Raw genomic sequence first — 17,351 nt, 5'->3', positions numbered from 1 at the left:
CTGAGGGGTCAACCGTTAAGGGTTTCAATTTTTCCGTTAAGGGTTTAATCTGATCCTTCAAGGGATCAACCTGATCTCCTTCCGAATTTGTCATCCTCAGACCCAAAAAATGAAACCCTACTAGAGATCTTTTTGATCCGTTAAGAGATCAATATGAACCTTAAGAGATCAATTTGACCTCTTGAAGGGATCAAGTTGACCTCTTAAGGGTTCATATTGATCTCTTAAGGGATCAAAACGATCTCTTGAAAAGTTCAATTTTTTGGGTCTGTGGATGACCAACTCCAAAAGGGATCAGGTTGATCCTCTAAGATCAGATTGAACCATTAACGGAACAAATTGATCCCTTAAAGGATCACAAAATACCCTTAAGGGATCAATCTGACCCGTTTTTCGCCCACAGTGAAAAGGAAGACATTGACGTCGTTCGATGTTACAAGTGCTTATTAAAGGACATTTATCACATACTCGAAGTAGTGGGATTTTCGTGTCTACAAAACTAAGTAATCATCATTAATAAAAAATTAGATTCCCACGAGTGCAAATTATGCAATAGAACACAAAAAATGACAATAATTGGACTTTTTTACCTTTTGCTCATCCTCGGGTGGATTTTCCTGATTCTCATTCTCAAATGTAAGCGCGCGCGTGCCAAGCGTCTCGCCGAGGAAGCTGCATCAGCAGCCATCGCTGCTGCCACTCAACCCTGTCACGTCATCCAAATCGGCTCAAATTATTACGACATCATCCCCGTCACCTCCTCGAACTTTGGCAATTATCGATCGTGCGGCAACACGGAATGCACTTTGCAACATCATCGTCCAGCTCATGACAGTAACAATAATTTAACAGCTTCAACGACTTCACTGAGCGACAACAGGACGTCGTGCCTCCTCGAATCATCACACAAATCAGGCTTTTATCATGGACGAAGGAGGAATATTTCCCGCTACAACTGCATGTCCAACAGATTTGCCGCCCAGCTATGATGACGTCATGCGATTGCCAACGTCATATCCGAAAGTAGCACCAACGACCCCTTTTACGCCCAGCTACGACGAGATAATGCAAACGGAATACGAAAGGAATGCCAGAAATAACTTGAACAATAATAATAATGGGGGTCCGGCAGTCATTCAAGTCTCGTCAAGTACGACGGAAAATCATGAAAGTAATCAGATAAGTGGCGAACGGAATCAATCGAACGCTACGACGACGACGGTGTGTAATAATAATATCAGTAATGCAAGTAATTTTAATCAAAATGTGGTATAAAAAAGGAAAAAAAGGGTGAAAAACAAGTGGAAAGAGTTAGATTAGATTAAAAAACTTGCTCATTTATGATTATTATTGTTAACAATAACAACAGTGTCTTGATAGATTTTTTTTCGTGGAACAAAACCATGAGCTTTTATACATAAAAAAGTGCTTTGGTCATACTGCAGGGATATTCAACCCGATTCCCTTGAAAAATATTCTAAAAATAGGTCACGTGACTTAACGATCTATTTTTTGAAGTGACATTTAAATTTTTTTTTATTTTTTTTAAATTTCTCTTTGCAAATTTTTTTTTCTAATTAAAATTTCAAAAGGTTAATGACCTTCTAACGCGAAAAAATTTCCTTAATTTGAATATCTCTGCAATAAAATGACCAAAAGCACGGACGTAGACAACGAAAAAATGAATTAATTAAATATTTATATCGCGTGTGCCATATTTTTCCGTATCCTTTTTCTTTTTTTTATTCATTCACTTTACTTGACAAGAGAGACCAAAGGATAGAGCCGTAAAATATGATAATAATCGGTTGAATCAAAGAAAATAAAAAGCATTAAAAGCTACTTAGAACAATTTAGATATATAAACTGTACAAGAGCTTTAACTATAACTATTGTATTTATTTATACATTATTTAAGGAATTGAAAGACGAAAGTCAATCAAATATAGAAAAATGTTTAGATTTGAATATTGAAATAAAATTGATTGTTGCTGAACGAGTTGAAAAATGCATGATGGCGCCTTAGTTCGTTAAATTATTATAGAAGAAGGCATCATTTTGATATGAGTTTTTTTTAAGAAATTTCAAAGGAAATCATTTTGCTCAGTGTTAAAATTATATAATATTTTAAAGGTTTACTTTGAAATAACTTTGGGCGATTTCGAACAACTTTTGATCAATTTTTGTTTGCAAAAGAGACAAAAATGTCTTTTACGTAATGAAATTAATCAAGAGAAGGACCAAATAAAATTTTTGATTTAAATGTAAGCTTATGTTCTTTATATTAAATATCGGATAAAAAAAATTTTTTTTGACTTAAGCTTAAATTTTCAAGTCAAATATTTATTGAATTTTGGAGTTTTCATGAATTTTTTGTATTTTTTGAAAAAAAAAATTTTAATTCAAAATAAGATAACTTTTTAAGGTTTAAACCGATTAATTTTAAATTAATCGCTAAATTTTTTTCATAAAATATGTCGTTTAAGACAAAAATATAAAGATAAAAATCCTAAAAAGAAAAAAATAACTTAAAATTTTGAATTAAAAAAGAAAACTATTTAATATTAAGGCCGTTCCAAATTTGTTGGGGTAAATTAAAAAAAAGTTGCCTATTTTCATATTTAAAAAAAATAATTTTTTTTTTCAATTTTTAACAAAATTTTTGAAAATTAATCGAAAAAAATTTTTCTACTATGAAAAATTTAAGGCTTAATTTTTTCCAAGAGTAAAAATAAACAAATATTTTGACTTAATAAGCTTAAGTCGAAGAATATGTAAAAAGTCAATTATTTCAAATTTAAAAAAAAAATCATTTTTTTGCAAAAAAATTGAAAAAATTTTTGAAGGCCGCTCCAAATGTTTAAGAAAACTAAATTGCCTAGTCAAATTAAAAACTTTTTTTTTAAAAATATGGAAAATTGTATTAATTTCTCTAAAAATATTTCAAAAAAAAAACTATTATTTTAATTTTTTGACAAATTTTTTACTGTTTGCATTCATTTTAAAATGAGCAAATGCATGAAAAATAAAAAAATAAATTTCATATGGTCAAAAACTGGTTTGAAAAAATTTGACTAAAAACAGAATTTTCTATAAAATTAAAAATTTTTGGGACAAAAACATTGAAAAAAAATTGAAACGGCCAAAAATTAAAATTAATTTTTTTATATTTAATCAAAACTATAACTAATTACAATTTACATATAATTCAACGTTCTTTGAATTGAAATTTGTAAACTTTTACATAAAAAATTAAACATTCTTGATTTTCCTCATGAAAGGTAAGTAATCTTTTATCACCAAATTTGTCAAAATAAGTTTCAACTTTGGACTAAAACGCACAAAAACGCAAACTTTACAAGACAAAACAAGATTGTTTACATGTAAAAATTCTTCATGCGTAGGTCAAAGTCTGTAACAGATTAAAATCTCACAATTTTGTAACAATTTCAAAATAAACTTTTATTGCATAACTTTTCATATTCGAATTTTAGTGAGAGCATTTGTTCGTGTTTTGTGTCATTTTTTTGTCGGAATGTTCTTTAAATGCAACGCCGTTAATCGTCGTACTGGATCAGAGAATGAACCTCAATTCCTTTAATCTTTTCCCTGCCTTTCAATTCTGTCAATTCCATAATTACCAACGCTTCAACGACATTTCCTTGCGCTTGTCGCACCAAATTCGCCGCTGCATTGAGAGAGCCGCCCGTCGCGAGCAAATCGTCTACCAGCAAAACTTTTTGTCCCGGCTTGATGCTGTCTTTTTGCATTTCGAACGTATCTGTTCCATATTCAAGGACATATTCAAACTTGTAACATTCGCCAGGGAGTTTTCCCTTTTTTCGCACTGGAACGCACCCGATTCCCAGTTCCGAGGCTATTAGGAGACTAAAAAGGAAGCCACGTGCATCTAAACCTACAACTACATCGATATCGGGACAAGTTTCTTGCACGTGAAGAATTACGGCGCGTTTTAGAGCTTGGCAAACGGGACCGTGGGTCATTGCGGTAAAGATGTCGCTGCGAAAGGGAGATGACAATGAATTTTTTAGTGAAAAATTTTGAAGAAAAAAAAATTGAATTCTCACCGAAACACAATTCCTTTCTTCGGAAAGTCCGGAAATTTACCCACGTGGTCTTTAATTACTTGCACACACTGCTCAAACTCCGTTTTGGACGACATTTCGTTGTACTCGCGGTGATTCCTGGACCTAAATTTTGTGAAAAACTACGAAAAATCTAAAATGGTAAAATTTGGTGCGGTGCTCGGTGAGTAAATAAATATTTTTTTTTGTAAAAGTGACATTTCAAAACCAGATGTTCATCGTTCGATGTTTCAAATTTATTTGACCGTTACAATTTTTCGACTTTTTTAATTCTTATAGTCTAACAATGATTTTTGTGCGAGTTTTTGTACATCTTTTGCATCGTTTTCTAGTTGATTTCTGACTATTTCTGGCTTCTTTTCGATATCTTTCAAGTAGTCCCAAGTATTGAAAGCCATCATTCGAGGTGCCAAATATCCCCCATATTTTTCAGTGGTTCGATAAAAAAGACCTACACCGGCTTGCATCATTCGAGGACTTGACAAGACTGGTTGCGAATCGAAGTAAGGAAGTGTATTTTGACCCAAATGGTCTCCAATTGCGGAATGTGAGATTTTAATCAATGTTGAGCCATTTTGCGATGTTGTCACTTGTTGTGCCTTTGCGTCAACGCCACCAATTAAATTTTCCATGTCGATTATTTCAGGGGATTTGTCACTAAAAATGTAAGTTTTTAGCAAAAATTTCTCAGTAAAAAATCGCGAGACGTAGAAAAATGGTATTTTTGGCTTTTTTGGAGCAACAAGAGGTTTTAGGGCATGTGTTTCTTGACGAAAAATGATCTACTTGATACGACAAACAATTCTAGTGAAAAATTTTTTTTCAAAAAAATTCATATAAACTTGGCTTTTTTTGTGATTTTCAAGCAATTTTTGAATTTTTGGTCGAAAATTAAATTTTTTTGAAAGAAATCTTTTTCACTAGAATTGTTTGATGTCTTCAGGTTATCATTTTTAGTTAAAAAAAATATGCCTACAAACTTACTATTCCTTCAGAAAAGCCAAAAATATCAATTTACCACGTTTCGCGTTAATTTTTTTCCGTATATGTTCAAAAGTTAATTTCTTACATCTTTGGTTCGTAGATATGAATTCCATCGCTTGTAAATTTGCCACTTAACATGTTAATCTGCCTTCCAAATACTCGTAGAGCCAAAACGCATCGTTTACCAGGGACTGGAGCCAATTGAACCCCAACGACAACTTCATCACGAGCAACTCGGACATCACTTAACGCAATATGACGACACCAATGATGCATCTTGAAATATATGTCACGATTGCTTGATATATTTTCATCTAAATTTGGTCCTGATTCCCATTCAGCGTCGTTATTGTTTCCAAAGGCGAATGGTAACACGCTTGAAGTTTCAATATTGACAAAAATTGCGTTATTTTTCTTTTCAAACCGCACTCCAGTGACAACTTTATTATCCTTGGCCATCATCGGCTTCTTGTAGATGTAATTTTCGCCAATATGTGAATCACAAGAACATTGACAAGAATCACATTTATAAAAGTTGTATAAAGATGAACGGGTCTGAAATGAAAGATCAAGTAAAAAGTGAAAAATTATTTCAATTGTACTTACTTCAGCCTTCAATGTACATTTAGAATGATCTTTCCTGTATAAAACTGTGGAATTTGAGGGTTGCATGCACACCGGATCTGTCAGTCCAGAGATTTTGCAATTTCGGATCATGCCCCAGCAAGTATTGACGGTGTTTATGCGAAGTTTTTGTTTTGGATTGGGAGCGAAATAGCCCATATCGTAAAAATCGCAAGTTTCCGAACACCACGAGGTCGCTTGAAGCGTTCGTGTTTTGTAAAAATGTTCCATGCCATATTCAAATGCGATGTAAAGTGGTAAGAATTTTTCAAATTTAACATAATGTTTGTTTTCCACATAGCTTTTTGGCATACAAGCGTAAGAATATGGCGATAAATCGCCCAGCTTGTCCATGTGACTCATTAAATTGTTGATATGATCAATTGTGTCACGTTCTACCCGTTGGTATTCGGCTGAGTAGTGGTGAACCTCCTTTTTACTGATATGAGCCAGTAGGTTGTAGGCTTCTTGGATGGTAACCATTCCCTTGAGATGAATCATCGTCAAGTAGTGAAGAAAAACGTAGAGAACTTCAGAAGGTGCAGTGATGAAGTCGCAATGTTTGACCTCATGCTGGGCATTGAGATAGTTAATAATTGCCATAATTGCTCCTTTTGACAGCTGGGATGAAATAGAACGTTCATTGATGATCGAATCCAATTTGTACATTGCGCTTTGAACAGTTCCTTCGTGCCCAGAAGTCAAATAGTCAACTGATTTGTACAACGTATCATTCTGGAAGTCATCTTTGCGATCCAGTAACTTTTGTAAGTTCTTAAATTGGGTCGTAATAAGCAACAAATAATCCTCGATGCGTTGGAAAATCCTATTGAATTCACCGTTGGCGTAAATTTGTGTTGTTAAACGATTTACAATAACTTCAGACGACGTGGCAATTTCGTTGTTGATTTTCTCGAAACCTTCTCGCATATCTTTTTGTAAATCCGCGAATTTGTCACGATCGCCACGCATAAGGGAAAAAAGCATTTCCGATCCGTGGAAACCGAGAAAACCAGTGAACGCGGTAAGGCACCAATTTCCACTGAATTTCACGGCACTGAGAAGTGTAGCAAGTATTGCAAAGGACTCGGTTTGATGAAGTTGAGTCAATAGCAGGAAAGCTACAAGTTGAATAATGAAAAACTTAATCCGCATGGCTTGGAAGTTGAAAGCTACTTGAAACACTGAAGAAAATGAGTTTGAGCAGAAAACAGCAGCTTTTATACGAGATCAAAAAGGTAAAAATTTATTTGTAACAGAAATTTGTGGTAATTTTATTTTTTTTTAGGAACAACCTGTAACAATGACAATTTAAGCTTGGATGCAAATCGCGCTTAAATTTGCAAGAGAGTAAAATTCAGTGAGAGAAATTTGCACCTTCGCATGAGTTGCATTTAGAAAGCCTTCTCGGTACGTCAAATGTTATATGATCGCATTTTATTTTGATATGCTAAAGAAAACACCTAGTGAGAAATATGGCCCTTTTTTTAGACCCTCAGAGGCTTAAATAAAAGCCTTTTAAATTTTTTTTAACAGTTTTCTAACGTTTTGCAATTTTTTCGAAAAAAAAATTTTAGACACTCCTGAGAAAAACCGCCAATCTACTTACTGTTGAATCTAAACTATCAGTATAATATGCCTATATACATAGTCACCTCAGCTATCTTGCGCCAGCTTGGGCAGCGACAAGAAGCTCACGTCCAAAACAACTTGAAAGACTTCAGAACAAATCTGTGTATTACATCTTCAATGCCGAGTTCAGAGATCTAAACACAATCGTCTGTACATCGTTCATCCTTACTGCAAATCGTCCTGAGAATTGCTATAGGTTCTCGAAACTAGCTTAAAACTAAAGTGGGATGTATCTCATAAAAATTGGACTTTCTGTAAAAAAAATTCTAAAACATTTAAACAGGATTAAGTCATGTGGTCCTTAAATTTCTCTCCTATTATGCGAAAAAGGACCTTGACATAAATACCATGCACTCCAACACTTCGGATGGCTGCCCGACAATGTTGGGTAGCCAAAATGGAGTGTTGACGCAAGGTAAGTATAATAAGTTAACATTTTGAGACAAATTTATCTATTTTAAATATTTTTTAGTGCAACAGGCGCAATCGAACAATCAGTCGACTAAAACAAACTGTGCCATGATTAGCCATAGCTGGAAAATTCCTATCGCCTTTTATAAAAACAGTTCTGAAAAACGCAACGAAAACGATTAATTTTGTTAAAGTAAGTGTGATTTTTCATTATAAATTATTTTATTACCACTTTAATAATTTTAGAATTCCGCACTCAACGTCCGTTTGCTGCGCGAAAAAAACAAAAATCTTGGACGCCGGGCAACCAGTTTACTGTTTTACAAGGATAAGATAAAAATTCTACTACTACGATCCATTTTTCCATTCAACTTTGTGAAAAATTAACATAGTTTGAGATTGAAGCTAACAGTTTCATGCGTTTTGTGATGATAATTGTGCCGTGTGATACATGAGTGTGCATTTTTAATCGACCTTGGTCAATTTCCCTGATGATCTATAAAAGACCCTGAAACTATTGCTTAAGAATGAACCTCGTAGCAACGTAGAATGTTGATACTGTCTAAAAAGGATTAGTTCTTTAAGTCTCAAAATGAGCATTGTTAAATTTTCGAGAACTCATAAAATCCTACGGATAGACATCTACTTGAAACGCATCTACATATCTATTTACACTTGTAACGTCTTCCAAACCTGTTTTCATACAATTTTTACCTGCATCTCCATAGACAGAATACCTCTCCATTCAAACAAGCTGTTCATACAAACAAATGTAAACAAAAAGAGCGACTTGAACATTCGTTCATTTCATTCATCAGTCTTTTTACGAGTCTTACACGATCAAGACGTTACGGTGTCTAACTCTCATACATTTTTTAAGAATTTCACGGAAAACTGACTCACATCGAGTCAGGATGTAACAAAGCGACCTTTCTAAAAATTTACAACGCTTGAGGCTAAAAAGTCGCCTAAAGGAATAAACCGATTAAAAATATCGCAGGAAAAGAAAAATAAAACGAAAAATATTAAAACAAGAATTGCAAATTACAAAAAGCATAAAAAGCAACGCAGCAGCTAAAGAAGAAGAAGAATAAATGAATATTATGTGAAAGTGCTCATTGCTTAGGTCTTATTATATTATTAAATGTGTGAACGTACATCAACGTACAGGAAGAAAAGTAACAGAAAAGAATAAAACTTGTGTGTACGTGAAGGCATAACGGTGACTTCCTCATACAAAAAAAAATACTACAAGACATCGATCGACCGTAAAGCAGCATAAGCAAGAAACTCTCCGGTCATCACAAACATAATCGACGTCGTGTATAGAAAGTGAACAAAAAATTGTAAATGTAGGTGAATAATACTCAAAAATAATCCTCAAAAAAAATATGTTACATACTTGATCATTGTTCGATTTTTTTCGGTCAAAGAAAAAAAAAGAAAGAAACGAAAGAGAGAGGAAAGAATTGCAAATTTTTTATTTACTTATGGACGATGAAAAAAGGCAAGTCCAACATGACATGAGTGATTTTCAAAAGTGTTACAACCAGTTCCTGTCTCATTCTGTATGCAACGTTACCTTGAAAGGAATGCATTTTATTAATACATTCTATCAAAAGTTAAATTTCTCGCGACACAGCTTGAAATTTATTTGAGGCTTCTGAAAGAGTTAAATGATTTTTGAGGTTAAGAACTAAGCCCTTTTAAGTCTTATTTTACCTCTAAAAAAGTTTTAATAGTGAAAAAGGCAATCACATCAATTAAAGACTTTAAAATTTATAAAAATCTATAAGAAGAATTAAAATTCTAAAAAGAATTTCAACTAAAATATCTTCTTTCAACAACAACTTTTAAATCTTAATTTTATTTATTTACAATACGTGATTATCTTATTAGTATAACCAAAGCTTTTGTTTCCTATAAACATACAGAAATGGTGTGAAATTAAGACAAAAACTAATAATACGTAATGGTGTCTCTCCATTCTCTTCACAATCTACACAACTGCGTTTGCGTCATTATTTTAAATTCAACACAGAATAAGACTATTACGACGTGCCGTTATTGGAGAAAAAGAAAAATATTTATAAAAAAGTACACGGGTTAAGAATCGGTCATCATAATCACGGTTATGAATACATTTTTTTACGAAACAAAAGAATTACGAGGGCGAGAATTATGATTGTTTTACCGGATTATATTCCATATTGAGCACAATTCTTCAAGTTTTTTGTAAATTTAACAAAGAAGATTGAAGTTTTAAAGTGAAATGTCTTTAAAGATTCATTAATGTTGCTCAATTTGATCACGCGAACCGTAAATTTTGATGCAACGTAAGACAATATAATTGACCATGCGGAGTTTCGAAACTCATTCGTGCTAAAATGACTTCAGCTTTGCTTCAGCTCGTCTTCAACCAAAAATGTATTCAACAATAGAGATTACAAATTCCAAACTTTTTTTTCTTTTAAAAAAGGTGAACAACGTTGATGATGTGATCATAGTATTTGCTCACCTTTTTTGATACAACGTGTGATAGACGTTTCATTTTGTAAAGAAAAAAAGTGGCAAAAAGTTGTTTTTTGATAAATGACCAAATTTGAGCGGATTTCAAAGACAAACTTTTATTTTTACGTCAATTTATATTTAGCTAAAATAACGAAATTTAGTTAAAAATTGATTTTTAATGACAAAGAAAGACGCAAAAACTCTTGAAATCCATAAAAAACTGAATAAATGCCTTAAAAACTGGGTTGTAGTGGAGAAAAAAAACATCTCTCAAGTAAAGCGTGAATGATGCGATCATCACTTTTTATTGACAATCATGTGAAGATGCATTGAGGAGAAAACTGATTGAATTCTGCAAATTTCTAATTGAAATTGAACTAAAAATAACAACAAAAGTGAAAGAGAAACCTTTGCAATTTCCGTCCCCACGACATTGAAGTATGTGAGATTTTTAGTTGTTGAATGACGGATCACTTGACGGCTTTACTTCCTTTCAAGCTTTAAGCAGAAAAAAAATGCTCAAAGGTAGAAAAAATAAACATTCACCAATAATTCCATTTATCAATCATTTAATAAAATGGCACATTAACAAACAATTTTTCGCCTTACAAAATATTAGATAAGTGCACTTTAATGGGCTTTAAACGTTTTTTAATGCATCGAGCTTGGTGAGCTAATAAGACGAAATAAAACGTGATTCAATGATTGTTGATTTGTAATTACCCAGCTCGACGTTAAATGGCTGTTAATGTATAAGAATTTTAATAAATTCCCCTGAAATTCACCGAACGATGTTATCAAACGTTAATTCAAAGAAAAAATGTATCCGAAAAGTTTTAGTAGAAAAAAATAAAAGCAAAAGCGTGATCATGACTAAACATAGTCAATATTCATGTTGGAGTCATGTTAAATGCAGCAACTAAACGATAGCTGATCTATTAATAACTAATACTTCACTCTCTGCTGAAGCTGACTTGATTGTTTAGAAATTAAAAGGTGCAGCTGTTTGACCGCCTTTTTAGTTAATAAAACGGTGAATAATGGCAGAAAAGAAGTAATAATACGTTTGTTTATTATCATTTTGCATTAACTTTTTTGCAGGAAAATAAAAATAACAATATTGGATTTCAACTTTTCCGCGTGGTCTTTTGTGTTGCATTGAAATGCAGTTTTAGGTTACAACTTTGCGATACCTTTTGAAAAGGTCTTTTTAGAAAGTTCCGCGCAAGCAGCGAGAATTATGTGAGAACATGAAATATTGGGTACGAACCCAATACGAATCGGAAGAAGAAAGTGCAGTTAATGGCTTCGTGTAATGAGGCGAGAAATGTAAGTTAATGATAGTGTGGAGGGTTATTTATGATGAGAAGTTATGGTTGGTAACGAGGTTGCTACTAGTTGCGGTTTTGAAGGGTTTAATTTTGTTTTGTTTGAAACTTGGAGCAAATTGAAGCTAGTCACTTATTAAGGGCATTGAACGATCCTTGTGTTGAGCTGTTTTTTTGCTTCGTTAAGTCTTTTAAATCTAAAATTTTTCTTAATTTGCCCTCCAACATTTGGAATATTTTTGCTATTCCAGTCATCTCAAGATAAAACATTTAAATATACGAAAAAAAAAGCAAAAATACACCAGCGATTGGACCAGCCAAATTATTTTTTGTCCTTACCTCAAAGTCGGTGGGATTCTGCCATTAACGCAGTCGTCTGATTTGTCCAGTTCTAGAGCCATTTGTTTAATTCTAGTTCGTTGAACTAGATCAAAATCAAAAAATTGATTGATCTTTTTTGAGGCGACAGATCAGATAAGATCAGATCAGATCGATCTGATTTGCAAATCTAACCAAAAAAATTTCAACCCTTCACTTTTTTTGTTTTGATATGATCTAAAAATTGATTTAAATCAAAAGTAGATCAGATCAAATCCAAAATTTTTAAGAAATTTTTTGGCTTCATTTTTTTGTGGACTTTTTGTTGATTCAATCTGATCTAATCAGATCAAATCAATATTAGCTAAGGGTTAAAAATTATTGATTAGATTTGCAAATCAAATCTCTTGTGATTTGAAATGCATTTGAAGAAACGAAAAAAACAAAAATTCACCAGCGATTGAACTAGCAAATTGATGATTCGCCATGATTTGATTCTTAGATCATTGATCTAGATTATACAAGCCTGCGTTGAACTCTGAAACTAAAACGTCCATCTAGTTTTTGTGATTAATACTTATGTTAGCGACATTTTTTGCATAATTTTTGTTTTCCAGCTTATTTCTTTCACCAAAAGCTTGTAATAATTTTATCTTGATCCTCGACAATTTTAAAATCTAGTCAATTGTTTTCGATTTCTTGATCAAAACCAAAAAATCTCATTTCATTCCTTTCTATATCCACTTAAAAAGTCACGCGGAAACCAAATTTGACACCGAACAATGCCAAGTAACACAAAACTTTTATATCTATCTAACAGTTGTTTGTTTTAATTTAAAAATTCATAACTGACATGAACTCAAACCAAAACACGACACTGAAAAAGGCCAAACATTCTTACATTTTTTTAACAATTTTTTTTTCTGTTTTTTACATAACAATAGGACCAGCAAGCTGAACGACTGCACTGCATCAAGTCATTAGTGGTTGAACAACTGAAACAGCAACAACAATGCCAATCAAGTGTTAAAATTCTCTCGTCTAAGAAATTTAATAAAATTTAATTAAATAACACGTAATAAAGTTCCCCGAGAGAGCGAGAAGCAAAGATCAACTTTATGACGATGTACTGTTATAACAATTAAATATTTGCATTTATTACATGGTTTTTGTGTGATAAGTAACGACTTATAAGAGCACTGAAAATATTTACTTGAGTCAAGAGAAAAAGAAGAAGAAAAAACAAATAAAAGTTGCGAAAAAAGTGTATCATGGGAACCAAAATTGAGTATGTCGACTCATCACATCTGTATGCAACAAATTACATAAGGAATTCCAAAGCAATTGCAGTATTATGGTCTATTTTTAGTATTTGTTATGCGATCATTAGTATTGTTGCGTATGTGACGCCAGGTAAATTTACATTTTTATTGATTGATTTGATCGATTTTTACCGCATTTCGAAGAAAAATTCGGTATTGATGGTCACGTGGTTTGAAGTTATCTCAAGTCACGTGGTTTAAAAATACCTTAGATTATGTAGGTTGAAAATATCTCAGGTCACGTGGTTTGAAAATGTCTTTAAGTCACTTTTTTTAAAGGTTTGTCAGGTTATGTGCTTAAAAAATTAAAGAAACCACGTGGTTTTAAGAATCAAATAAACCAAGCAGTTCAAAAATTACTAAAATCTAACCACGTGACCATCAAAGAGTCAACAAGCTTAATTAACCACGTGGTTAAAAATCATGTGAAGAAATGAATCACGTGGTTAGAAAGTTAAGTTACTAAATTAACCACGTGGTTTGAAAAGTCACATCACTAAGTAAACCACGTGGTTAAAAATGTAAAGTGACTGATTTAACCACGTGGTTTAAAAATAATCAGATAATTGCTTTAAATGACAACTTTTTAACATTTTTTCTTAAAAATCTAATTTTTTTTCACAGAATGGGTTGGAGAAGAAGACACAGAAACAGGTGGTCGCTTAGGCTTATGGCAAATTTGTCAAAAAGATGAAATGACTGATAGTTGCAGCGGAAAACTGCAAGATTTATTTCAGTTGCCAACATTTTCGTTTAAGGTAAGACCCAACTAATGCATAAAAAACTGATAAAATCTTAAAATTTTTAAATTCTTTTGACAGTTCGCCACGATGTTCGGGGGAGCAGCAGTCATTGCGTCATTCCTAACAATTCTTTGCCTGATCTTCATGTTTTTCATGAAATCTACAAAGGTTTTTATGATCTGCGGTTGGATACAAATATTGTCGGGTGAGTCTCTAGCATGCTTCTTATGTGCAAAGATCTGGGCAAAACATGAGTTTAAACTATAAAAAGTCACGCGCCAGTGATTTTCGAATGTAGTTTCGTTTGTTTTTGCATATCTTCACTTTTTAAAAACATTTTTTTATTGTCGTCGTCGTGCTATTAAATAACTTTAGCAAAGGCCGGAGTGGGTTTTGCAATGAAAGAGAGGCATCCGTTGTTGCGCATGAATGGTTTAGACGGGATGCGATGACCGAATTTCGTGCGATTCAAGGTGAAAAATTATCATCGGTGCATTTTTGCGGCTTCGAATCGCTCGAAAATTGTGATTTATGATCGTAAATCACCTTATCGTGTCGTAGATTTCTTAATTTATTCTGATAACTCATTAATTAAGCGTCGTTTGGCACGCTTTAATCGCCTTTCATGATTTCGTTTTGTTTATTTATGCAAATTTAAGCGACGTTAATGAACTGAACGCCTTTTAAAAAACTGTTTTTAGAGTAAATTTCTGTAGTAATGTGATATTTTTATCTGTTTATGGTCGATATTTCTTACTTTTTTTCGTCACGACGACGAGCTGCGGTGCAACGATGTACCACAGAAGTGAAAGACGATGGTAAAAGTCATTCATTAAGTGTGTCGCGTCGTCAAAACTGGATTCATGTGCAACATACATGTACCGGTAACTGGTTTTTCTTCTCACTAATTTTGGGAAAGGTTATGAATTTGATTTATTTTTAACATTTTTTTCATTATTTTTGCAGCTCTTTGTATGATCATCGCTACTGTTGCCTTTCCCTTTGGTTGGAATTCCGACGAATTTCGCAAAGTTTGTGGTCCAGAATCGAACCGATTTGAGCTCGGCTTGTGCGGCATTCGTTGGGCTTATTTGCTGGCCATCATCGCGTGTGTCGATGGAATTATTCTCGCAACTCTTGCTTTCATTTTGGCAACGCGTCATGTGCGTTTGCAGCCAGAACCGACTTATCAAAGTTCACTTTACAAAGGTGAAGTTAATAATGCGTATTTGACGGAGACGCATAGCGTGGCTCACAGTGGATCACGGAAATCGTTGAATTTGCAGCCAGTGTTGCTCGTGGCACCGCCGCATCATATGACAGCGAGCGACGATACTTTGTCGCAATTTTCCAGCAGAACTGCCACGCGATTCAGACCCGAGCATCACAATCCAATGTATCAGTTTCAGTTGTAGAGGAATGATTTAACTGCTTTTAATTTATTTTATAGTCGCGATATTTAGCATTTATTTAGGATATAGAGATTTAATAAAGGATACATTATTCTAAAAAAATAGAAAAATTAAATTTATGAGAAAAAATGCAATTCAATTGAAAGTGAGTAAAATTAAATTAAGTTTAATATTTATCAAAATTTTTAAAAAGAAAATCAAAATTACGAAGTCTTCAAAATTAAGAATTTGTTGCTACTTTTTTTTTAATTTTTCCAAAATCTTTTAAACTTAACCTTACTATGTAGGATTGTAGGTAAGAAAAATACATACTATTATATTCTTCAAAAATATGAATTTAGAAATGATTTAGAACAATTTTTAGCCATTTTAATAATTGAATAGTTTTAATTGATTTTTTAATAATTTTAAAAAAATTTTTATCTCTAATTTAAAAATTTATTGGAATGCATAACTTTTATAGATTTTTTTGAAAATTGAAAGTTAAAATATTTTATTGGAATTAATAATTTTTAAAACTGTAGACTGATCCAAATGAAAATCAAAAATAAGGTTCGATGCCCCGAAGTCGAAAGTCCAATGATGAAAAATAAAAAAAAAGGTAAAAATTTTGTCAAAAATGACCTTTTTTGCTCTTTTTTTTATAATTTTTTAAGAAACTTTCAAAATTTCTTTTAAAATTTTTTTAATTTTTAGGAACATCTGTATTTAAAATAGAATTTCAATATGAATTTTCTACTCTGAAAACATTTTCAAGAAAATTATTTTTCAAAACTTTTTGACAGTTATTTTTAAGCTTGGCAAAAATATGCATTTAAAAAAGCGTTTTATGCGCATAAAATATGCATTTAAAATTGGAAAATATGCAAAAAATATGCACTTATAGGCAAAATATGCAATTTTATGCAATTAAAAAATGCTATTTTGGTTGAAAAATTTTTTTTTTTTTTATAATTTGTTTTAAAAACCAAAATTTTATCATCAAAAATAGAACTCATGTAGATTAATTCTACAAAAATATCTTGGCAGAAATTGATCGAAAAATTTTAGGTATATAATTTTTTTTAAATTTATTTTGGAAAAATTTTGAAATTAAAATATTTAAAATGTTAAAGATTTTTAAACATATATTTTTTTGATACAAACAGTTAAATATATTTTCAAAAAACTTAATTAAACAGAATTTTTTGAACCCATATTAATTTGATTATTTAAGTTCTACTATCTTTGTCGAAAAACGGTCGAACTAAAATTTTTTGGAATTTTTGTTTTTTGAAAAAAAAATTTTTTTGGTTAAAAAATTTTCAAAAAATTAAAATTTTTGAAAGAAATATGCAATATTATGCTCAAATTACGCAAAATATGCAAAAAATGCGCTAAAAGTCAAAATATGCAAAATATGCAAAATGAAGTTGGGCTCAAAAGACTCGAAATTGCATGAAACGGATTTCCCTATATTTGGTTTTCCATTAGGACGAAAGAAAAAAACATGCATTTGCACATTTTTGCCAAGCTTAGTTATTTTTATGAATTTTTTTTTATTAAAATTAAAAACTTGAGTTATTCTGAAACCAATTTTTGAAGCACGAATTTCAAAAAAGACAAAAAAAACCATAAAAATATTCATTAATGACCAAAAATTGTATGAAAAATTATTTCAAAACTTTTTTTACCATTAAAATTTTATTGTAAAAAATTTTCCCATTTTTTTATTTTTTTTATAGCGGCCTTGTAATAATTTCCTTAAAAAAGTTTTTAAAAAGTATTTTAAATCACATTATTTTTTTCCTTTTTTCATACGTCAAATTAGATAATTTTGAAATTTTTTTTTAGTTTTTTAATTTTTAAACATTTTTTACCTTTTTAATAATATTTAAATATTTATTATTTAAAAAAAAAATTGTTTCGCTTATACTTAACCTGAAAAAAATAAATTTTTAAAAAGATTAAATATTTGATT

General features: G+C 31.8%; 3 protein-coding genes across 3 annotated transcripts; 1 reads left to right on the top strand and 2 right to left on the bottom strand.

The window, feature by feature from the left end:
- Window positions 1-3,436: 3,436 nt before the first annotated feature.
- Window positions 3,437-4,284, bottom strand: LOC134830778 (adenine phosphoribosyltransferase). Its single transcript, XM_063844356.1, has 2 exons — window positions 4,089-4,284; window positions 3,437-4,020 (listed from the first exon to the last, which is right to left on the bottom strand). The coding sequence occupies exons 1-2, from the start codon at window positions 4,181-4,183 to the stop codon at window positions 3,558-3,560; spliced, it is 558 nt and encodes a 185-aa protein (XP_063700426.1). The 5' UTR covers window positions 4,184-4,284; the 3' UTR covers window positions 3,437-3,557.
- Window positions 4,285-4,332: 48 nt separating this feature from the next.
- On the bottom strand, window positions 4,333-6,869 carry LOC134828859 (uncharacterized). Its single transcript, XM_063841846.1, has 3 exons — window positions 5,697-6,869; window positions 5,176-5,645; window positions 4,333-4,763 (listed from the first exon to the last, which is right to left on the bottom strand). Exons 1-3 carry the CDS (start codon window positions 6,867-6,869, stop codon window positions 4,373-4,375), a joined length of 2,034 nt encoding a protein of 677 aa, XP_063697916.1. The 3' UTR covers window positions 4,333-4,372.
- Window positions 6,870-13,022: 6,153 nt separating this feature from the next.
- On the top strand, window positions 13,023-15,430 carry LOC134831726 (LHFPL tetraspan subfamily member 3 protein). Its single transcript, XM_063845532.1, has 4 exons — window positions 13,023-13,327; window positions 13,861-13,994; window positions 14,058-14,184; window positions 14,946-15,430. Exons 1-4 carry the CDS (start codon window positions 13,186-13,188, stop codon window positions 15,392-15,394), a joined length of 852 nt encoding a protein of 283 aa, XP_063701602.1. The 5' UTR covers window positions 13,023-13,185; the 3' UTR covers window positions 15,395-15,430.
- The last annotated feature ends 1,921 nt before the right edge of the window (window positions 15,431-17,351 follow it).

Source organism: Culicoides brevitarsis, chromosome 2, assembly GCF_036172545.1.
Source record: "Culicoides brevitarsis isolate CSIRO-B50_1 chromosome 2, AGI_CSIRO_Cbre_v1, whole genome shotgun sequence".
Lineage (NCBI taxonomy): Eukaryota > Metazoa > Arthropoda > Insecta > Diptera > Ceratopogonidae > Culicoides > Culicoides brevitarsis.
The sequence above is the reverse complement of the archived record's forward strand: the minus strand, read 5'-3'. Positions and strand labels throughout refer to the sequence as shown.